General features: G+C 43.9%; 2 protein-coding genes across 3 annotated transcripts in view; one reads left to right on the top strand and one right to left on the bottom strand.

The window, feature by feature from the left end:
- The window catches only part of LOC126479405 (calpain-A), a 611,071-nt gene that overhangs the window by 31,705 nt on the left and 554,755 nt on the right, over nt 1–24,611 (top strand). For both annotated transcript variants that reach the window (XM_050103784.1, XM_050103782.1), the window contains exon 2: nt 4,798–4,900. In XM_050103784.1, the coding sequence (XP_049959741.1) occupies nt 4,798–4,900 (103 nt within the window). The remainder of the gene's footprint in view (nt 1–4,797; nt 4,901–24,611) is intronic.
- LOC126479451 (transmembrane channel-like protein 7) overlaps nt 1–24,611 on the bottom strand; it is a 203,975-nt gene that overhangs the window by 147,931 nt on the left and 31,433 nt on the right. The gene's annotated exons all lie outside the window — the stretch shown is intronic.

Genomic DNA, 24,611 nt, shown 5'->3' with positions numbered 1-24,611 from the left:
CATGTTATTTTGAGGCGAAGAACTCGTCGAGTCATTATAATTGCGTGCGCTTCCACGGCCAGAGTCAGTCGACATAAAAGTTTTCTGGGTGTGGTACCGCGTCATAATGTATAAAACTACTGCTGCTACAGCGTTGGCAGAGTGTTGTAAACAGTGCTGCTACAACAGTAGTTTTATACATTATGACGCGGTACCACACCCAGAAAACTTTTACGTCGTCGAGCCATGATCTGAACGCATTTTCATTGGACAGGATGTTCCCTGAAGATTGTTCGATAGAGAGCGGAGAAATTGAAAACCTGAGGGCGCTAAATTAGGTCAGTAAGGTAGGTACGGAATTACTTCCCAATCCAACTCCTGAACAGTGTTTTTTTGTCGGTCTAGCAGAATGCGGGCGAGCATTATCATGGAGTAGCATCACTTCACGCAGTCTTCCTGTTCGTTGTTCTTGGATTGCGTCTGTAAGACGTCTCAGTTGTTGACAACAAATGTCAGCAGTGATGGTTACACCTCAAGGAAGCAATTCGCAGTACACCACACCGTCGCTGTTCCACCAGATGCATAACATTATCTTTTTTGGATGAGCCCAGGTCTTTCCACAGGGAGTTGATGCCTTCTTTCGGCTCAACCATTCCGTTCTTTTCCTTATGTTAGCATAGAGACATCATTTCTCGTCACCAGTAACGATACAGCAAAGGAATGGTCTGTTTGTTCAAGAGCCAACAGATGACGAGCAAGCTGAGATTATGGCCACCCGTTGATTTTTGTGATTGGCCTAGAGGATGCGATACCCACACTCCCGATTTTTGAACCTTTCCCATTGCATGAAAATGTTGCACGATGGTCGAATGATCACAGTTCATCACATTTGACAGTTCTCGAGTACCCTGACCCCATGTAGCCTCCACGGGAGGCAATGCAGTCGCTGACTACGGCATCCAGTCGATCGTACAGATGGCGAATACTGTCCTAGGATACGTTATGCCACCCTTGCTCGACCTGTTCATGTAGTTCTGTTAAGAGTTGTTTGCTGACGAATCGCACGAGTCACTTTTCGTCACACCATATCCCACACGTGCTCGATTGGGGACTAGTCCGGAGATCGCGCTTGCCAGGGAAGCTGCTGCACGTTTTGCAGAGCGCGATGAGTTTCACAGACAGTATGTGGGCCAGCACTATCATTTAGGAACAACACATCACCTTCCTGTTGCAAGAACGGCAAAAGAACGAGTCTAACAACATTCTGAAGGTAGCGAGCGTTGGTTAACGTCCCCTCTAGATACATCAAAGGTGAACGAGAGTTGTAGCTTACTGCACCCCAGACCATAAGGCCCGTTTGTCTTGGACGAATGCCCTCTACGAGACAGCGCTCACCAGGTCTACGTCATACACGTAAACGACCATCAAATGCGTGTAAGCAGAATCTGTTTTAATCGCTTAAGTCCACGACGCCCCATTTCGTTTTCCACGTAATCCTCTGACGGCACCAGTCGAGCCGAGCACGCTGAATGCTGTGGCGTAAGTGGAAGACAGGCTAGAGGCGTGCGTGTCTGTAGTCCCACTGCTAATAACTGGATCGTAACAGTTTGTGTTGACATGTTTGAGCTCACAAGCCCTCTTATCTGTGCTGTGGTGACTGTATGATCTGCCCTTACAGTGCGACGATCCTGGCGGGCATCTGTGTAGCGTGGACGTCAAAACCTCGTCTACGAGTGTGAGAATGTCCACGTGACGACTGACACCTGCGTCGTTGCCCAGCTGACGCAGCATATCCAACTTGTGTGGCAATTCTCCGAAAGGGCCATCCTGCCACTCGGACGCCTGCAACTTGACCCCTTTCAAACTCGCTCAGTTGGCTGTAGGAAGCAAGAGTGCGTCTCTGTGGCATGGTTGATGGCTTGCTTCCACGCTTGCACCGCACTGAGCCTTCTGGTTGTAAGCCTTCCCTATTAAAGGGTAGACAAGATGGCCCACTGGTGGCTGTGCCAGTACGCTATCTGTTGGCGGGTGACACTGAAATTATTAGCAGTATATCTACTAACCCATGCCTTCATCGGGTCAAAATCGACGTGTACTGTTTTTTTTTCTGACAGTGTATACTGCACCGATTGCAAGTGTTCAAGTTCACTACCAGCTTGTAGTGAACATGAACACTTGCAATCGGCGCAGTATAGTTATATTTTCGTTTGTACATGATACTTTTACATTTGACATCTTCATGGTAGTGGAGAGTACATATGCACTGTTAAGCTACTTGTAACGTGGATGGATAATATGTTCCAAAAATTCAAAAGCATAAGATCCGATGATGTCAGCATAGCTCCGTCGAAACCGGTCATCCAGTAAATTGCTTTTTTAGTGATCTTGGCTTCAGTTACCATCACTGCAGATCGCCCCCAGACAGACCGTGTCAGGAATAAGTCACCATCTCACATCGTTTTAAATGACATAACGACCCAATGAGACGCATGTGGATGCTATAGCTCAGGCCGGAGATCGTTCTGACATGTTATGTGGTATTTTTCGTACCAAGACTTTGGCCCACTTATTCGGGTTACTGTGGAGGAGGACCAAGTTGTTATTTCAATATTTTCGGTGAGCAAGCGTTGCCTTTTCTTCTACATCTTCATGATAAGTATGCTGTACACACTCCTGTCTTCAAAGATGAAAACCGCAACATTCACAGGCCTCCACATATGTGATGTTGTTGGTTTGACAAACACTCGTGCAGGCTGTCGCACTTCGACTTGCCCGCCAAGTCACCCGATCTTAATCCCAGAGAAAATGGTCGAGACTATTTGTAACAGGGGGTGAAACGCAGCCGTTAACTTCCTCGCAATGTGGTAGCTCTCAAGATCGTAACAGGGGCGTGGCGAGATAGGTCTCTGCCGAATGCACAGCTACACAGGGGGCGCAAAACCTGACCGAAAAGAAGCGAGGAAGCAAGCCGGTCGCAGAGCTAAACAGGAGATGCAAGTGAGTTCTACCCGGTATTCTTGTTCCGCCTCCGTAGACAAGCCTTTTACCTCGGGCCGCTGCTGTAAAGACACGCCGTTATCACAGTGATATTTCTAAAGTGCCATTTCCTCCAAGAAGCAACGTAAAGGAACCACTGAACAGACGTGTATCGTTACATAGTTTACGTGGCAACAGTTCACTTGGTTCCACAACTACCACCTGCACACCCCGTTCATGTTCAACTATGGACTTCTTGCTATTACTTCACTACGGTATTCTACGATCTCGAAGGTCGCCGAGCAGGTGCTGAAGCAAATATGTTATTTGATCGAAGGTTTCCAATTTTTGCCGATTTCTGCCGACTGAAGAGTGGTGCGAGATACGACAGTGGAGGATATATGTCATTTACTTGCCACCCAGCCAGTAATTTGTGACGGTACAATCACATATATCGCTTTGGGATAATAAGTGTGTGGAGAAACATAGCTTTAGTGGCTTCTGGTGTAAGATTCGGGAATTTACCTTCGCTGAGGCACGCCTGAGAAGGTACAGTGACGGACCCTGGTGGTCGCAGTGCAAAAAATATGGGACGGCCCAAGCTCTCGCTTTCTGGTGTGACGAATTTGAATTTCTTGTCGGCAACTGCAAATACGCGACGCCGATATTGTGCCGTGTTCAGTGTGGGAAAATTCCAGAACCTAACTGTCCAGACGGTGTCAGCCGTTCAAAAGAGTCGTCGGCATAGGCGCTGTAGGGTACATGTCTGAACCAATGATTGACTACACAGCACATACAGTGTACCAACCTCTAGGCAGTTAATATACATCCTGTAGAAGTTTTGGCAAACTTTCCCAGCCTTTCAGCGTGTTAGGAGGAATTCTTGGTTGTCACTCTGGCGAAAGTTGTAAATCCTCCCCTCCAAGCTGTAGTTTTCTTGGAGCAGAGAGGAACGTTAATCAGTCGGCGAGTCAGCGCGGTGACGCGGTCGAGCACAGCCTGGTGCAGTCTTCGCTGAATGGATCGAGTACGTGTCGCTTTTTAGCGCTAGCGCTGCTTTTGCTGTTTCGGCTGGTACGGTAAGCTGTGTTAGTAAAGAAATGAAATCAAGAATAAGCCTTATGTGGCAGCGAAGTTGCTGGGAATTGTTAGTAGTTGTGGTTACAGGCAGCATCAACAAATGTGTGGTCTTCCGTTTGTCATCAAGCGCATTACTCGAGCATCCGGTGTCACAAGACCACTGGAAGTAGGATTTTTTATGTGTAGATTATTTTTGCGATTGTAGCGCGAATGCAACGCTGACACACGCTAAAGTATTTAAACTTAAGTTTCTTTTCTAACCACTGTGCTAAACGTTTAACCCTCGTAGTCTAGTTCCTGAATCAAATCTTATTGGAGAGTCGTTTTCGCTGTGCATGCGAGTCCTGCCCATTCGAAACTGTCGTTCGTATGTGCGTTTGCATTTCTCGTCGGCGACTGCAAATACGCGATTACGATATTGTGCCGTGTTCAGTGCGAGAAAATTCCAGAAGAAATTGCAGGAAGGTAGTTTTACGAGGAGAGAGGCGAGGCGAAGATTTGGCAGGCCTGTCAAAGGCGTAGGATTACCTCGGTATCGCGCTGGTAGCTCTACGCGCTATGGGATCTGACAGTGAGTGGCTTCAGTTGTTTTCCTTGCTGAAATCAGGCCATTATCAAGACCAGAGGCGTTGTCACATTGTATTAACACGATGTCTTCTGTTGAGTGTTCTTATTTCGAAAAGAAAAGTGTGAGGTGATGGCCGACGGAAAGCTGCGGTAGCTCTTTAAGTGGTGTGACGTGTGTGCCTGCGTGTGCCACAGGGAGGACATCCGCGGGCGCTACCACCTGCTGAACCGCGTCCTGCACGGCTGGCCGGGCCGCACCCAGCCCTCCTACTACCACCCGGCGCTCTCCATCTTCAGGGTGAGTACTCTCTGACCCACCGTCTCTTACTCTTCACCGTTTCCACCTTACATCTTCCTGCTTGCTAATTTCGACTTTTCACTCCTTCGTGTTCGCTTACAAGGAACCCTATGAGAGCGTGGTCGCAAAAGTCCAATGATATTCACGGCATTCGACGCCTCATATATTGTCTATCATGCAACCACCATATTGGTTGCTAATGGCAACAGGGGGCGGGACTGGGGGTATCTAGTGGTGAGTACAGCACGAGGCTACGGAGCGTAGCCGAACTGCTTAGTCGACCCGTAACTCACAACAGTGCTACAGTGCTAATGTTAATGATACAAAGCAGAGCAATGGCAACGATAAGTAAACATTGCATTATATCTGCAATGACAGTTGCCGAAGTTGACATTTCGTCAGAAAGGAAGACAAAGAATTTCGCAGAGTGAGAAAGAAGTGGCACACGAAATATTAGTGTTTCTGCAAGACGAGTGAGGGGAATGTGTGTTGTCGTATACGTTAGACTTTGCGGACAACTTACATGCGGAGTACAATGACGATACGTGCTTAACAAGTGAAAGTGATACTGAAACAGGTGTCGAGCCACGTAGTTCATCATCCTTGTCGGACAATGAGCTACAAATCCCGTCTCTAGTGAAACGTAGTAAAGGACAATCGGTGTCCAAGCAGCGGGTACTAAACATAATTACTTACGTGGAAGATCATCCGTAGCAAAGTAAAAAAAACAATTATGAATAGATTTTGAATAATTCAGAACAATGTGACCTTGTAGTGCACAAGAAAAACTACGGACATTCAAGGGAGAACAAGGCACCCTTGTTGCAAAAAATGGTGTTTGCCGGTTTCAAGGATGTTTCATACAATTTGCAGGATGTGCATGATAGTAACCTACTACGATATGCACATCAAATTGCGCGCGACATAGATTACATTGATTTCGAGGGAAGCAGTGGATAGCTGCATAACTTCAAAGAGTGCCACAGAATTGATAACGAAATTTCAAACAAAGAGTCAACTTGACGATGTACAGTAAACTGCGAAATCCGCCCGAAAATCTGTAGACGAAGTAAATAAGTCTGTACCATTGTTCAGTAACCGACCAGTCGCGATTTGAAGAGGAAATGTATATGGAAGGAAACCTGGAAATTACAAGAGAATTGTATCAAGATCAACTAAAATAAATGCCTTAACGCATTCGTTTACAATTACGCCGACTGTTAATTTGGGTGGTAAATTGGCTAGAAAGTTATTAATTCTGCTGCGGGAAATTCGAGATGTTCTGCCCCCTACGATTCGATCTTGCATGGGCAGTAGGGAATATTTACGCCACAGCAAGCAAGAGTGGGAAAATGGGCGTAAGGGAACTGCGACTATGGTATGAGCACTGCTTTTAACCAACAACTGGTCAAAATAACTTGCTTTTGCTTGATTCCTAGTCGGCGTAGAAAATTCACTCTCCTCTAGAGCAAACTATCCTTCCTGAAAAGTGTGTGACGTTGCAGTTCATACCACCTGGAACGAGTGGACTAATTCAGCCTCTAGATCTTTGTTTTTTCCGTGTCTATAAAACCTATTATCCCACAGCCTGCAACTACACCTTAAAGGGTAGTCAGTTTCACGATAAGCTCCTCGACAGAGGGTTTCGCATTCGGTTGCAAGCCATCGCATTCCATCAGTTCTCATTACCAAGTTACACCAATACGGTTCTATATGGATTTTTTTTAGAGTGGATGCCTAGCTGAACGTTCTGCACAGTTTGTAACTACAAAGTAGTTCGTCTTGGCGTGAACCTTCATCTTCATGGCGTGAACCTTTGTGATCACTGTGGCGTGCCATTTTTCAAGTGGCGTTCATGGTGCAAGTTAATGGTTTGTTTCGAATATTTCTTGAATGTCGATGATGTCCATTTTGGGAAGTGTAATACGTAAATACCCACTGATCTTTGCACCTCCCGGACACTCATTTTCTGTCGCCCTCCTAATGCACGTGGTGATTCATTAGCAGCTAATATTTTATCCTGTCACAACTGTTAACAGAGCGCTACCAAATGAGCCTGACTAAAGATTGATCGTGCGACCTCGCACTCAAGGAGTTCTCCGTTAGTGTCGAATGTACTCGTCGCCTGTTTAGCAGTCCTAAATGTGCGCCCACACGGTGACTGTTTTTCTGCTCAACATTGCGCGTGCGCTCTACATTTCCAAGAGCGTAAGCATGCACGCACAACCGAAATGGAGGGTATGCGCCATAGCATATTGCAAGCCGGGTTTGATGCGAATCTCTTGCGCAGTTTGGCAGACCACAAGCAGCTGGTGCTCATGTGTGTTTCGTTGGGTATGTGTTGTTGTTATGCTTTAAAGTGATGTATATGCAATGACGCTGTTTACTCCAAAGAAAGCACGCTGAAGTTTATAATTACGGGCAAAGGTAAGTATTGTTTTTCCTTCTCATCTGCATGAACTTGGGTTTTTCTACATTTAGGCAAGCTACTGTTTGTCACACCAAATGGAAGTTCTGTCCAAGACATCCTGTATCGCCCTACATCCAGTCAACGACGACTCTTTCCCGAACAATACAGCATCACCAGCAAATAGTCAAGACTGCAGTTCACCCTATCCTTGATGGTGATATTTGGTTTGTGGGGCGCTCAATTGCGCAGTTATCAAATAATTTCCAATATTTCCACTGTCCAGTCTCACCACGTTCGCGAATGATGATGAAATGATAAGGACAGCACATAAATCCAATCCCCTGGCGGAGAAAATCCCCGACCCGGCCCGGAATCGAACCTGGGAGCACGTGTTTCAGAGGCAGCAACGCTAGCCACTTTTTTTGTTTTGGTTGATCTCATTTTGTTCTATATTGTTCGTGGAATTTGTTCGGGGCGGACGTCCGATGACACCCGTTTAGATTCTTCGTTGATCCGTTCACTCAGTTTTTTTTATTACAGAGAGTAGCTAACCGTCTGACCGAACACGGTGAGCTACCGTGCCGGCATCGTTAGACCACGAGTTGCGAACTTCACTCTAACCGTCAGATCACTTACATATATAGACAACAAGAGCGGTCCTATCACACGTCCCTGGTACATTTGTGACAATACACTTTGTCTCTGATGAATACTCGCCGTCCGGGGCAAGGTAATGGGTTCTACTACTTAAGAAGTTTTCGACCACTCACACATCTGAGAACTTATTCCGTAAGCTCGACCTTCGCCAACAGTCGGAAGTGGGAAACTAGGAATATGGAATCTGCATGTTGTCCATCAATGATTCGCAGGAAAAGGGCAAGCTGTTTCGTACGAGCAATGGTTTCTTAATCCCTGCTTGCTTATGGAAGAAGTTTTTCTGTCTCAAGGAAATTTATTATATTCGAACTCAAAATATGAACAACAGTTCTACAGCAAACCGGCGTTTCTCGCATATAGTGCCTCTATTACGCAGATATTGTTTTACCCATAGTCATTTTCGTGTCCTTTTTACTGTCGTCTTTCAGTGCTATTAACGCAGTAGAAATTGCCGAGAAAAGAAGTGGATGCAAAGGAGACTGCTTGAACAACGAGGACACGAGAGTACGCATTTGTACAGTATGTTCCTTAGACTGATTTTTGTTCCCATGGGTCTTCCGCTTGCGCATGAGGAAAGTGGCTTCCACCGCTCCCTCCTCCCCCTCCTCCCCCCCCCAGCCCCCCCACCCCACCCCACACACGCAGAGAGAGAGAGAAAACCGTGGTGATGACGAGGGGGGTGGGGGGTGATTCCATGCTCTAATTTTCACAAATGTTGTAAGACACATAAGACACAGAAATAAAGTAGTCGTGAAATTATTATCAACTGTGATTTGGATTAGATCGGAAGATGTACTTTATTAAATAATTAAATTAGCACACACACACACACACACACACACACACACACACACACACACACACACACACGGCGCTACTACCCGCTTCGCCTATTTACAGGAATAATCCGATAGCCAACTGTCTTTCAGAAAAGGTGATCCAGCAAGAAGCTATACACAAACGTATTTGGAGTCTGGCAGCAGTAAAAGCGACTTTATTTACTTTTTTGAAGGTAAATGAAAAGTTGAAGGATGGCACACTTGTTTCTCTTACACATGAACTTCGTATAACGGAACTCAGACCGACGCCTTGGAACTAAGTGGACTCTCTGTCAGTGTCTGAGAGAATGTGACAATGATGAAAGGGAACCTTTTCCGTCTTTTGTAAGTCCACTGTTTGCTTCTAGACTGGAGCGATGCACCACACTGGCGTCCTGGAAGCCAAACAAGGATTCAACGTCCATTAGACACGGGGGTCATTAAAAGCGTTAGAAACAAAACACAGCACCGAATAATTTAACACGATCACGAAGACTAAATAATAAATTGCACAGGAAAACTACACAAGATAGCGGTAGAGGCAAGTCTCCATATACGAGAAATTGCTCTACGTGGAAAATTTGCACGAGGACAGCAGAAAAGTTCCACTAAAGATTGAGTATTGGACGATTTCACCGGCATCCTTCTCCACGTGCCTCGGAGAGTTTATACTTACGTCAGGGTTGGACAGTATCGCAAAGCTAGAAAGTGTCATGAAAGTTCAAATGCACTCAGAATCACACTGAAACGGCAAAACAAAAAACGTAATATCGTGCTAAGCGAAATTGCGACATTACAAGACAATTATTTTACCGGAAGCACAAATGCCGAAGCCACTCCAAAGTTGTAGAAACTAGAAACAGGAGCGGAAAAGGTATACGAAAATCCGTGGTGTCACGTAAGAAAATAGATATCACCACCAAAGTTCACATATATTGAATGACAGCAACAGATTCACCAAAAGATGGCTCTGAGCACTATGGGACTTAACATCTGAGGTCATTAGTCCCCTTCACCAAAAGACTACTCAGCGTTATTAACTAAGAGAAAATCAAAATTAGCTGGTTAGAAGAAACTAAGGAAGACTTACAAGTCGTTAACATCATACTGAACAGACGACTGGCAACTAACAGATGAACGAAAGAAAAGAAAAAGACACAATGAAATCACTGTGATATTCTGGAAGGATGGGAAGGTAGAAAACATCACGCCAACTGCCAGGTTTAAACGAGCTTCATACGTGGTCAAAACGAAGGAAGAAGAAGAATTTGTCAAGGATTGGGTTGGAAGCAGACCGTTTTCTGTTTAATAGAACCATCCCAACACCGCAAAAGCATACTGTATGTTTGTATGTTCGCACGGGGATTTGGACAGCGCTCTTGCTGAATGCGAGTTAATTGGTTGAACCACTGTGGCACACAGGTAGCGGCCTGCTTCGGTAACGACGGAAACGGTATACAGCACACTATGGGTGTGGTTTTACGGTCTTTTCCACAAATACCTATATTAAAGCTCGGCAGACGCCTGGCGATAAGGATGATGGCACCCAATAAATTGTGATAAATAAGGTGGCCGGGGGGGGGGGGGGAGGGGGAGGGGGAGGGGGGACCAGTGGAAAAAACCTGAAACAAAAGCGGGCCTCGTGAAATATGCCGAGAAACTTCAAGCATTTAGGAGGCAGAAGGCCAGAGAAATATCGGTTGGGGTAACAATGTATTTGCTACCAATACTACAAATGAAGAGCCCTTCAGTCGGATAGGCTCAGTTGTGAGTAAAGCAAGTGGTAGACTTCGGTTTAATGGAACAATAACAGGGAAGTGCAATCAGTCTACAAAGGAGATTGCTTACGAATCACTAGTGCGGCCCATTCTAGAATATTTCTGATGTGTGTGTGTGGACCTTGCCAAACAGGACTAGCAGAGGATATTGAACGTATACAGAAAAGCGCAGCACGAATGGTCGCAGGTTTGTTTGACCCGTGGGAGAGGGTTACAAAGATAGTGAAGAAGCTTAACCAGCAGACTCTTGAAGATAGACGTAAATTATCACGAGACAGTTGACGTTCGTGGAATTCGTAACGCCTGATTCGTTCTCCGCCACCACCTATCATCATGGGTATAGCTTGTTCTTTCATTCTTTGTTATCTATGATGTATTTTATATAGTACTACTATTTTCAGATATCCCTCTATATCCATTCTATGTTCATATTTCAGTATGAGGCCTGAAGTTGGTCAGTAACTGACCGAAACCGGTAACTACAAAAATCAAGATTTCTTGCAGTCGAGACTGTTTATGTTCATTTTAAAGAACTAAGAACAGCCGCTGTTTTCACCGAAATTACTGTCACGAGAAATCTACTAACGAAGTTTGAAGAACTGGCTTCAAATGATGACTCTAGGAATATACTACAGTCCCCTACGCATCGCTCACACAGGGACCGCGAGGACAAGGTTAGAATAATTACAGCATGCAGAGGCGTACCAACAATCATTTTTCCCGCGCCCCATACATGAACGGGATGGAAAGAAAGTCTAGTAACTGATACAATGGGACGTACCTTCTGCCATGCACTTCAAGGTGGTTTGCAGAGTATAGATGTACATGTACAGGTAGAACTCGTTCGACAGACGACATACAGGGTGACAATTATTGAACTATATGAACTATATGAAAAAACGTAAACTAGTTACAAACCACGGCAAGCACACACATTATTTAACATGTAAACGTCCATACAGATATTTGGATTTAGGTTATGACATCTTCGATATACCTGCAATCAATTGCGATGATTTGGCGCAAACGAATAACGAAATTCAGCATGATCCGATGAAGGGCCGGAACATCGATGCTGTCGATGACATCCTGAATGGCTGTTTTCAATTCAACAATGGTTTTGGGGTTATTGCTGTACACCTTGTCTTTAATATAAACCCACAAAAAGGAGGCGCATGTGTTCATATCCGGAGAATATGGCGGCCATTCGAGGCCCATGCCAGTGGCCTCCAGGTACCCCAGAGCCAGAATGCCGTCCGTCAAGTGTTCCTCCAGGACATCAACCTCTCTTCTGCTTCGACGGGGTCGAGCTCCGTCTTGCACGGACCACATCTTGTCGAAATCAGGGTCACTTTGGATAATGGGGATGAAATCGTCTTCCAAAAGCTTCACGTACCGCTCGGTAGTCACCATGCCATCAAGGAATATCGCACTGATTATTCCGTGACTGGACATTGCGCACCACACAGTCACCCATGGAGGGTAAAGAGACTTCTCGTTCGCGAAATGCGTGTTGTTGGTCCCCCAAACGCGCCAATTTTGCTTATTGACGAACCCATCCAAATGAAAGTGGGCTTCGTCGCTAAACCAAATGTGTATGCACATACTAATTCCCATCATGATCATGCCCCGCGGCCAACCGTGCAGTTTGAATGTCCTAACGCAAACCGTTCAGAAGTTATGAAGATTTTCAGAAATGGTTCAAATGGCTCTCAGCACTACGGGACGTAACATCTGAGGTCATCAGTCCCCTAGAACTTAGAACTACTTAAACCTAACTAACCTTAGGACATCACACACATCCATGTCCGAGGCAGGATCCGAACCTGCGACCGTAGCAGCCGCGCGGTTCCGGACTGAAGCGCCTAGAACCACTCATCCACAGCGGCCGGCATGAAGATTTTACTTCATACAGTTCCATGATTGTCACCCTGTAAGATCTCCCCGTTGTAGCCAGCTATTTGACTCGTATGGGCACTGTCGGCGAAGGAACGTGGGTGGCGTCCATCATGCCTTTTTTAGCTGTCACAGTCGTAAAGCAGTTATGAGCTGTCAAAGAGGCTATCTTTTAAAGAAATCATCTGCTGACGATACTGACAGCGCAATTATCTGTTCAGTTTGCTATAAGTACAATAGCAGAAACGACTTCTACTTAGGGAATAGTGTGCCGTGTTAAAAAAGGGTTGCCCTTTCTGTGGCAGCTTGTGCAGTTTACACTGGGCCATAGCTCGGGAATTACTCACCAAAGATCATATATATTGCAGTCTATCTCGATACACATCCTTCAGTTAAAAATATTCACATGAAAGCATGCTCGTCTTTTATTGGATCTCGAGTACTGAGCAAGATGATTGGGTTAAAGGTGCAACAACAATTTAAGACGTCTGCAACTGAAAAGAGGCTGAAACTATAGCATTCTTGTAAACTAATATGTAACAGTACTTTCAGTTTGAATAGTGATTAGGTACCCAAGAATACGATCTGTATTCTGTTCTACATCATTCATTCGAATGATAAGCAAATTTACCATTTATCACTGAATCGTCTACTGCTACACAAGGCAAATGTAATTACACACGATTTTCCTACACACTAAAACTAAGGTTAACGCCGATGTTTTATGTCGGTAACAAAACAGTCTTCATTGGGGTTTTGTAACGAAATCAGACTTTAAAGTAAAATAAAAAGGGAAGTGCATTCTAGCCTTTTGAAGTGAGCAACACACTAAGTTGTCGATAAACTTAACTGTCAAGTTTACATGAAAGTCGTGTGTTCATGTTTTTACTCTCTACTAGATTTTTATGGAATGTGGTTTTCCTTTCCCCGACAACTGGTGTAGGGAAAGCTACTAAGCACTGCGTCAAACGTGTCTTATAAAGCGATCAGCGCCATGTGTAATAGATAACCAGAATGAATCACTTCATTATCCGCCACACATCAGCCGTGTGCCAACTCCCACACCGTCTACTCCCCCCCCCCCCCCCCCCCTCCATCCCCTCCCACACACACAAAACCGCTTCTAACCGAGCGCCGCGGCGCAGTAGCACACTGGACCGGCATTCGGCAGGGCGACGGTTCAAATCCGGGTTCGACCGTCCAGAATTAGGTTTTTGTGATTTCTCTAAATCTCTCTAGGCAAATGCCGCGATGATTCTTTGAAAGAGCATGGCACACTTCCTTCCCTGTCCTTGAATCATTCCGAACTTGTGCTCCGTCTTTAATGACCCTGATGTCGACGGGACTGTATATCCCAATCTTCCTCCCCCCACCCCCCTTCCGCTTCACCCATCTGTTCTTTTCCATCCTACATTTCAACGATGTACCTGCTAGCGGGTTCACAAAAACCATATCGAAAGTTCCGATTTCGCTTCTAAGGCGCTCAGTCAGGCGTGAGATGGAGGAGGGCAATGTGATTGTAGGCCCCGTCTGTTTCACTTCCTGTGGCAGGAACTCGACACTAGCGATTTTCTCTTCTCTTTTAGGCTATGCTGGCAAGAAAAGACTTGAGACGGTAAAACGATTGACAGCGTAGTCGTTTCTGCCGTAACTCACAAGGTCTGAGATATTTTAGATCTACACTCGAAGTAATGCGAAAGGAATTATGTAATTCATCCGTAAAATGAAAACATAACGCTTGCAGTGAATTGTTCCACACATATTAATTCTTACAAGTGTAGCAAATTAACGATTCCTGCCGTCATAGAAGGTTTTAAGGGCATATACCGGGTGAAACAGAAGTTCACCGACAAACTTTGAGAGGTGGTAGTATGGAGCAAAACAATAAAAAAGTGTCTAGTAAACATGGGCTCTAAAACGCATACCTTAGGAGCTATGGGTACTTGTTCATCTTCGCTTTTGTCAAACTCATCTCTTCTGCTGAACAAGGGCTCGTAGATGTCAAGAAACGCTTTTAGATCCCAAATTTACTGAACATGTTTGTCTTGTTTTGGGTCACCTCTGAAAGTTTGTCGGTAGAATTCTGGTTCACACTGTATATGACGTCGTCAGAAATCTATGGCGAGCCTTTACTGTTTGTCACAAAGATGCTAATCATGTAATTAACATCGAATAAAGCAACGTTTTCTACAAGATGAGTGAAAAGTTAGGCGAATTGTATAATCAAATTGAGAAAAAAGACGATAACTTTACTAGCTTTCAATGTAATCTAAGTTGACCAGGATACACTTCTGCAGATTTTTTTTAGTTAGTGGATGACTTTTTGCGGATTCCATGATTGTATACTAAAATACTTTTTCAACACCTGCCACCCTCTAAATTTATTATATATTTTTAAAATATTTTATTAGTTTTTGCCGTTATCAGATTCGGACATTTTGTTCACCGTACAGCAGAAGTAACTTGAACATTTTTATTATAAGTGCATGAGCCATACACTTGTATTGTTGCTTTCAATCTAAATTTACCTTCGATTTCCATTTTTGTTTTGAATATCCCTCAATTCAGAAGGGCTTTTTACTGTAGGATGGCATGTCACTGCAAACATTCAACAGGTGGCCTTTAAATTCGATGATGAATAAAATGTTGAAAACCGATCATGATAAGAAACAATAGAATGTAACGTGTTATTGGCAGCTGTTAAGCAACGCGTTTTACTCTTTTGACAACCTTTATAGAGCCGTTGAAAACGTGTTTCAAACGAGTTTCGAAATTTATCGGAGTACTGATGCCACCTTGTGTGTTTAAAAAACGAATAGCTTTCAGGATTCCCTTATAAGGGGAAGGGAGACAAGCGAATGGAATGATAAGGACACATGAGTCACTCTAGGGAATATCCTCGAAGTCTGAGAACAGTTTCGACAGCGATTAGCCAAGAGTTTTCAGACACGCATCACAACATATGGGCGGCAATTGTACGGCCATTGTACGGCATTCCCGTAAAAATTGTCCATACACACCGGATGTGAAAGCAGCAGCCCTTTCGCAGCTGTATCGCGGAATCTGACGATCATAAATTTGATTTTCAAGCACGAATTTTCGATGGATCAAATTGCAGCAGACCGAGAAATGATTGCCTGCTGTCTCCTCGACATATTACATCGACATCGAAAATCTTTGCGAATGATGGAGTTAACAATGTGCTTGCTAATCCCCAGTCCAATCGATATCCATCCCAGCGACAATCGCTGATTTTGTGACAGCGTATGTTATGCTTTATAACGGCTCCCCCGAACGTGGCACGACGTCAATTGTTTATTATCCGTTTTGAAACTGTTTGAACCAGTTTCCAACAAATGTTCCATCTCGGTGTCTATTCGGTGGATGTATACCTACGTAGAAAGTCTCTCGACCGCCGTTTCTCACTATTTGTAAAAACAACGTGATAATCATGCGTTGATCTATTGTCTAAAACACGTGTCTTTCCACTCTACATAACAGGGAACTCTGCTTCAGCTTAGCGTGTTTCACTCTACGTGCCAGAATTCGACACGTTTTTGCATGCGTGTACATACACACACATTTTAAACACTGATTTTCATTTCCGTTTGGATATCCGTCCATTCGCCGTGCTTTCGGTCTTACCGACTACTGTGTTGGGGATGTATTCTCCTACATCATGACACACTGCTGGAGGGATATTTATATATTTACTGATACAGTTTGAACAGTTGGCGTTGCTTTTCTTAATGAATTTATTTTGCACCCAACCGGACGTCTATTTCATGCAGAAAATCAAACCACGTTATTTTAAAATGCGTTTCACCACAGCACATTGCTAATTATTTCATACAATTCTTCTGTTAGTTAGAGAACAAGGTGTTCCTTTCTGTGTCGGTGGTACTTTTGTGTGTGGAGGTGCACTTACATCGGCTGCCTCCAACCACTTCTGTTTATTTATATTTGCTACTAACAAGCTGAACGGTTTGAATGTCTTTGCTTATACATAGACGCTAATTAAATTAGCTTTCCACACGTAAATAAAGACAATAAATTCTGATTTTCAAGAAAACTTAAATAATTTCGCCAGTCAATTGTTTAATTCAGCTTCAGTGGTTTAGACAGTGGATAGCTTAGGAACCTCGGAAGACAAATGTTATTTGGCTTTCAAACTCAAACAGAAAATAGTACTAGGACATATGATTATTCTGATGAAGTATTCTTACGTTGCAACTCTAGAACATGTGGCTCCTCATTAGTAGGTTGCTATAACAGCGATGATAACGTCACTTACCAACGAAATAGGGTATTTTTTTCTATATGTATGATATAGGCAATATTAACTGCCAAGTGAAATATACCACGAAAGCAATCTGTCTCATAGAATCGTCGTCCATGCTGCTCCGCAAAGCCCTACCTTGTCGTTGTTGGAAATCGGTTTGCTGTGTAAAATTAAACGGCTTATTATCTTTTAGACCCAAAGTGAGTGCACTTTACCGCGAACACATCATGACTGAAACCGCGAAGGCAGACATGCAGCACATAATTGTACAGTGATACTTAAGTCTTACCTACAGATAATGTTAAATCTAATGTGGTAGGATTCTACCACTATACGGGTACTATTTAGCTAGCGGACCATGACAGAGAGCTTACGTCCAGCAAGGCTCACTGAGTAAGCTGTGCAGCCCTCAACAGAGCAGTCAGCGACGCACACCGCTCACAATGACTGAACGTAAGCACAGCATTCCGCCCGTCAGCAACAGGAAGGCACGTCCGAGGTATCCAGCACCCACTCGATGTCCAAGAGATATACCCAAGGTGTTGGTATGTTTTGACGTATTTTGCCCTTCATTCTCTAGTTAATTATCAAGCTTTTTTTCCGGTCACGTCTAATGTGCAAACGAGAGTAGTAATATTTCGTGGCGTACCCCTTATCCATTAGCAGTACTATCACGTCTACGAAGTGGCACCTGTTGTTTCTTTTTCTTGCACATTACACGAAAGTGTTGGTTTTAATGAAGCCTTTCTTGCAAATTATTAAAACAATCGAACGGTTTTTAGTCTCAGAGATGCCGGAAAGTACGTCTTTTCGGACAGAAGATAACGCTTTTAGGAGCTGAACACATACGCCGCAAAAGAGACATCCCTGTGTCCGCATGCATGTTGGACAGAACAAGAAAATGTAGTCAATTATTAAATACGTGTAAACCTTACTTCAGTCGTCAGGCTGAACCTGCATTTTTGACTGATATTCATTTTCCCCATGTGTTTTTGTGATCTGGCTGCATTACAACGATGTTCAGCAGGTCATATCGATACTGAGACTTTGTTTTACAATTAATTACCGGCAACTGGTTTGATCCTCAGTTACAGAAATTAGTTGCTTTGTTTGTCTGACGACTTCATAAACTTAACAATTTGTTAAACACATATGTAAAGAGTCACCGTGTCCCAAACATATAAAAGATTAGTTGTTTCGACGATTATTTTTCTTCAGTTTCATCCAAAAGTCATGATGTGCAGATGTGATTATATTAGCCACAGAGGAAGTGTACTAAACGGCGCATCCAGACACAAATATTCATGCTTTAATATATCAGGTCTACAACTTGCCAACGCCTTTTTGCAATAGATGGCAGTAGCGGCAAGTGTGGTACGGGTGGTAGGTCGTTAAAGTGTCATTTTAAGCTTTGGCATTTATAAACATAACGCCATCAAAATATTAAATGATTTGTGATTGCATGTAAGGGATTCAGTTATTAAATTACGAGCCCAATTTTCGTCATTTGCGGGAAGTTTTAATTTTATGCTGAAAATGAATAAATCTGCGGCTGATGCTCTTAATATGCTGGGTAAGACCTGTGATGAGGCACCAATTAACGAAAGAACGTGCAGAGAATGGTTTTAACCCTTCAAGGACGGTGATTTTGACGTCTATTACCGTCATGACCGGAATTCAAACCGTCGAAAATAATCACAGGAGATCATTGTCGAAAGCACTTGATGCGCTCGAGGCGAGCAGTGAAAGAGAACGGCTACAATACAGCGATGGACATGAAAAGGTGATCTGCAGTTTGACAGTGGTGGATCCCATGCTGCAACACCCGTCAGAGCTTACTTGGAAACGTTGAAATGAGGAGTACCCTCACAGCCGTCGTCGTCTCCAGCCGTTGATCCCTGTACCGACCACCTTTTGCAATCAACGGTACACGGCCTGGCTGACGAGCACTTCCCGTTATATGAGCAAGTGCAACATTGGATCGATTCATGGATCTCCTCAAAAGAAGCCCAGTTCTTCCGCTGCAGGATTAGTATGCTGCCCTGAAGATGGGAGAAAGTAGTGGCCAGTGAAGGCCAATACTTCGAATTGTAAATTTTTCGTTTTTCGCAATAAAGCCTCAAACTTCGGAAAGGAAAAACAGCGGAAGCTAAGTTGTAGATCTAATTTTATATTCCGAATTTTGGAAAACGTGTGTTCGTCTTCAAGAATAATTTGCTTTTTTGACATTATTTCCCTTGTTTTTGTTTGAGATCAATTCGTTAACAAGTTGGTTGCTGGTACTATTTGGTTAAGTGATACCTTTTGTGAAAAGCGAATCACAGAAAGCGAACTTCTCCACGAATTCGTCTCTCTGAGGACCAAAGGTATTAATACAGGGTGTTACAAAAAGGTTCGGCCAAACTTTCAGGAAACATTCCTCACACACAAATAAAGAAAAGATGTGATGTAGACATGTGTCCGGAAGCGCTTAATTTCCATGTTAGAGCTCATTTTAGTTTCTTCCACCTACGCTCAATGGAGCACGTTATCATGATTTCATACGGAATACTCTACCTGTGCTGCTAGAACATGTGCCTTTACAAGTACGGCACAACATGTGGTTCACGCACGATGGAGCTCCTGCACATTTCAGTTGAAGTGTTCGTACGCTTCTCAACAACAGTTTCGGTGACCGATGGATTGGTAGAGGCGGACCAATTCCATGGCCTCCACGCTCTCCTGACCTCAACCCTCTTGACTTTCATTTATGGGGGCATTTGAAAGCTCTTGTCTACGCAACCCCGGTGCCAAATGTAGAGACTCTTCGTGCTCGTATTGTGGACAACTGTGATACAATACGCCATTCTCCAGGGCTGCATCAGCGCATCGGGGATTCCATGCGACGGAGGGTGGATGCATGTATCCTCGCTAACGGAGGACATTTTGAACATTTCCTGTAACAAAGTGTTTGAAGTCACGCTGGTACGTTCTGTTGCTGTGTGTTTCCATTCCATGATTAATGTGATTTGAAGAGAAGTAATAAAATGAGCTCTGACATGGAAAGTAAGCATTTCCGGACACATGTCCACATAACATATTTTCTTTCTTTGTGTGTGAGGAATGTTTCCTGAAAGTTTCGCCGTACCTTTTTGTAACACCTTGTATAAAGCGCGAATTGCACGTGAGGTTAGACCCACAGTGCCCGAATTGTATAGCGTGAAGTGCCATGCTGGCCGTTAAACATCCAATACTAGGGAGGATAGCAAATATTGAACTTTCGCTTATTTTGCGGATACAATACAGCATGAAGAAGACATGCTTAAATTTGAAAGTGATTTGGAAAGGACACGAAATTTAGTACTGAGAGCTGCCACCGCAGCAATGAGCTTAACCCATTAACCCAGCTAGGCATCGACCCGAATTGAGCTCTGATGATAAATACTGGTATGTTATAACATACAGTTTCAGCGCTGTGCCAGAGTTCACCAAACGTAGTGGGTGACGAATGATGGCATGCCAGTGCATCGGCAATTCATAAAGAGATGTTTTCAGTGAATGGCACATGGCCAGGCCAACAGTAGAACACCCTCTACATCGGAGTAGGTCAGGACAGCACGAGCAATGCGGTCTTGCCTTAAGGGTCCGTTCTCCTCGTTAGCCTATAAAATGAGCGATATTTTACGATTCCGTTTGAAAAAACTAACGAAGCAATCGAGGTAAATCTTTTTTGCACTTTATTTATTGATTCTTGGACAACTTTTTCTGATTTTGTTAAGAAATTTGGTCATCATCAAGACCCCCATAAGAGGAGCTAAAGTTGCTCTGTCCAAAATGAGGTATATCCGCGATGGAACTACTGCAGTCTGCAAATCTTATCTGAACTCAAAAAATAAACGATTTCTTAATCTAAAGGACGTTGCTCACGGAGAAGTAGCCGACATTTGACAAAACAATAAAACGGCGGAAGTTGCAGGCAAAGAGGTAGCTGTGTCGCGTGTTTTTGGTCACGTTTTTTGGAACAGCTAATGAATGGATTAAAATAAAAAGATAGAGTATTATTCCTTGCGGACATGCCCGAGGAGCAATTCAACCAAATTTGAGAAAGATATCTTTATTAGTGTGCCCGCGGTCCATTCCGCAAGCTTGAGATACAAGCACTTACAACCAGCATTGAAAAGCGATTTTTGAATGAGAGTCGCTCTGCGTAATCTTTCGTAGTACAAAGAAAGTAGATGCCGATACTCCCGGTACTTTGTGTGCTTGTGCTGAAATGTTGATCACTTGAATATCCAAGTATGTAGTACACATACCGTCAATTTGACGTTATTTACATATCGCTTTCATGATACTGCAATTTCATTGTGCATCAGCGTATGACAGCATGCATATCTGTGAAGTTGGTGTTTACTAGACTTCCTGATTACTCGTATTCTGTCATTGGGCACACCCCTATTCAGTGAACCGAAGTGTGGCGACAGCGGCTGCAGCAGCGACAGGTCCGTGGCTGACGCAGGCTCAGTTGTCTTAGGGGCGTTTTTCAAAAGCAACAATTTTACAGAAATTACCGCAACATTTTGCTAGCGCAAACACGTGGCTATGCCGTATGTTAAATAACACGAAGTTTTATGCGGTGACACTGGTTTGGGAGCACGCTGGCTACACGATGAATTGTTAACGTAGTTTCCTTTGTAGCACGATCCGTTGCGCTCTGACCGGAGTGAAGTACGCCTTTCGAGAATTGAGAAGTATAACAACAGGAATGGGCGTAACATCAAAAGCGATTATTTCGTTACTGGTTGTCAGACGACGGAAACAGAAAGAAAAATCAGAGAGTGGTCGATGCATTCAAAAATGTTATAGATCGAACTCGCAAAGTGCATAAATATACTCGAAAGACTGAAAAATTATCTGAACTTGTTTCTTGATTATTATAGTACGTGAATACAATCATTTGCGTATCCCATTTGTAAATTACGTGGAAACTTGCACGCTGAGATACCAGTATGCGAGGTAGCATAGGAGCTGAGAAAAAGTTATTAGTTACATCACGGTGTTATTCACATATAATAATAATAATAATAATAATAATAAACAATTGGCGATACTGTAACACAGCTGTATCGCTGTTTATTTTACAGATGCCAAGAAAATTTAATATATTTACCAAAAAACCTAATACCCTAAGAGTACACTTCAATTCATTATATGCTTTCCCCATCGATCTCCGACAACTACTTCACAAACATTCGTCTATCCAAATTGTTTCTTATAACGATTTTTATAACCAGTGCCGCAAATATCGTATAAAGATTCGTGCTTTTGACCCTCCATTACAAGCACTTCACTGTCAGTAAACTCCATTGTGAGTGTCGCGCTACCCAAGCGTACTAAGGAGAATGTTGAGGAACCTCAACAATCGTTACCAGAAGTAGCCACTAATCAGAACACTGCGTTACGTAACCCTAGAAATAACAAAGCATTTTACATGACGCTCATTACCGGGGGGAGGGGGGAGGCGGAGGGGGGGAGGGGGGGAGAGTGAGAGGGTACTTTATGCCCAACCTAAAAAAACTTTAAAAAACAAAATTCGTTAATTGTTGTTGAATTATATTAACAACATAATTTGTTAAGAGCTAGTGATTTGTAAGGAGGGTTCGGAACCTGAAAATACCTTTTAGTATACTCTCAAAAATAACAACGAATTTTCGATACATGTATTACTGAGTTTATGACCACTACAAAGAATTTAAAAAATGCAAATTTCGTTCATTGTTGTCGACTTTTACTGTCGATATACTTTTTAAAGAGATAGTGATCTGTAAGTAAGGCCCTGAACCTGGAAATATTGAATACTACATTCATTGGAGACAGTGACGCCTAGAACTGAGATTTAGATTTTTGGGTTGCCCTTGAACTGAGGTTCACATTTTTGGATTGTTTAACTTAAAAATTTAACAAATGTATTGAATCTGGTAGAATAAATCATTAAAAACAATAAATATTTGTTCAAAAATTTTGAATATAAAGAACTGACTAGATTGCAATATTTTCAATAGTTGGGCATTACGGACACCCCTCTCCTCCCCCTCTTGGTATTACGAGGGTTAGCGCACATGTAACCGCTACCACTTGCGTCTTTTGACGCAAAAAAAAAAAATAAATAAATAAAATAAAATAAAATAAAATAAAACTGGCTCGGGCGCATCTGTCTGCGATACTACCTTGAGAATGGACAACGGGCATTAGTTTCCGTGTTTTGTAGCCACGTCACACACCACACCACTGGGTCCATATTTCTTACGCTATTTATCGCACAACAGTTGCGTTAAAGAAGCTCCCGTGAAGCCTCAGGCACAGTAGCGGGGAACTCACCGTGAGCGGGCCCGCCGCTGCATCCTGCCGCGGACGGCGCGCCATGTCCCACTGAGAGGCCGGGCCGCCCAGCTGCCTCGATAAGGCGCGTGCCTGCCGTGCTGGCGCGATCGCATCTTATCGTCGCCGGGCGAGGCGCGATCGCCCGCCGCGCAAAAACCACCTGCCGCTTGCGTCACACCGATCGCGAAAGTCTCCGTTTCGACACTTTCTACCAGAGAAGTCTCGATAGTTAGCTAACATAAAGCGACTGCTGCGGCAAGGACTACGCTGAAGTCAGCTTATGATGCCAGTAATAGTCGCCACACTTTTTTCTTGCCTGTCATATTACTTCGCCATCGTGCGAACTAAATTACACTGAGGTGACAAAAGCCACGGGATACCTCCTTATATCGTGTCGGATCTCCTTTTGCCCGGCGTAGTGCAGTAACTCGATGTGGCATGGACTCAACAAGTCGTTGGAAGCCCCTGCAGAAATATTGAGCCAGTTTGCCTCTATAGCCATCCATAATTACGAAAGTGTTGCCGGTGCAGCATTCTGTGCACCAACTGACCTCTCGATTATGTCCCATAAATTTTCGATGGAATACACACGTCGGGCGATCTGGGTGGCCAAATCATTCGCTCGAATTATTCAGAATGTTTTTCAAACGAATCGCGAACAGTTGTTGGCCAGTGACACGACATCTTTGTTTGGGAAGATGAAGTCCATGACTGGGTGCAAATGGTCTCGAAGTAGCCGAACATAGCCATTCACTTGGTCCAGAGGATACACAGTCAATTCCACATAAACACAGCCCACACCATGATGGAGCTCCCACAAGCTTGCGCAACGGCTTGTTGACAACTTGGACCCACGGCTTCGTGGGGTCTGCGCCACAATCGAACCCAACCATCAGCTCTTCCCAACTGAAATCGGGACTCATTTGACAGGCCAGGGTTTTCCAGTCGTCTGGGGTCCAAGCGATATGTTAATAGCCCAGGAGAGCTGATTAACGCCAAATTACGCCGCTCTGTCCTAAATGGTACGTTCACCATACGCCCCACATTGATTTCTACGGATATTTTACGCCGTGTTGCTTGTCTGTTAGCACCGACAACTACACAAACGCCGCTGCCCTCGATCGTTAAGTGAAGACTGTCGGCCACTGTATTGTCCGTGGTGAGAGGCAATGCCTGAAATTTGGTTTGTTAAATGTTCGCTTGTACTGACGCTTACTTGATTTGGTAACTTTCTCAATCAATGAATCTGGTCTGGGAAGTACTGGTTCCTTTGCACTAACTTCTCCTGGTAATTTTCTTTTCTGTTGCGGGCTTTCAAATAAAAAGAATGAAATGATGGTGTTGTTGCCCTCGACTACGTACCCACTGACTCAGAGTTGCAATATTAAAAGTTTTGGTTGGTTTCGTTGTCTAGGGGCTGGGATACGTAGTTGATGCATTACGAGCCAAATACTGCTAAGTCTACAGTATACAATATGAATACACACATGAGTCGAATGGTCGAAGGTTCCTA

The sequence above is a fragment of the Schistocerca serialis genome, chromosome 1, assembly GCF_023864345.2.
Source record: "Schistocerca serialis cubense isolate TAMUIC-IGC-003099 chromosome 1, iqSchSeri2.2, whole genome shotgun sequence".
In the NCBI taxonomy this organism is placed as follows: Eukaryota; Metazoa; Arthropoda; class Insecta; order Orthoptera; family Acrididae; genus Schistocerca; species Schistocerca serialis.
This window is presented reverse-complemented; position numbering and strand designations above follow the sequence as displayed.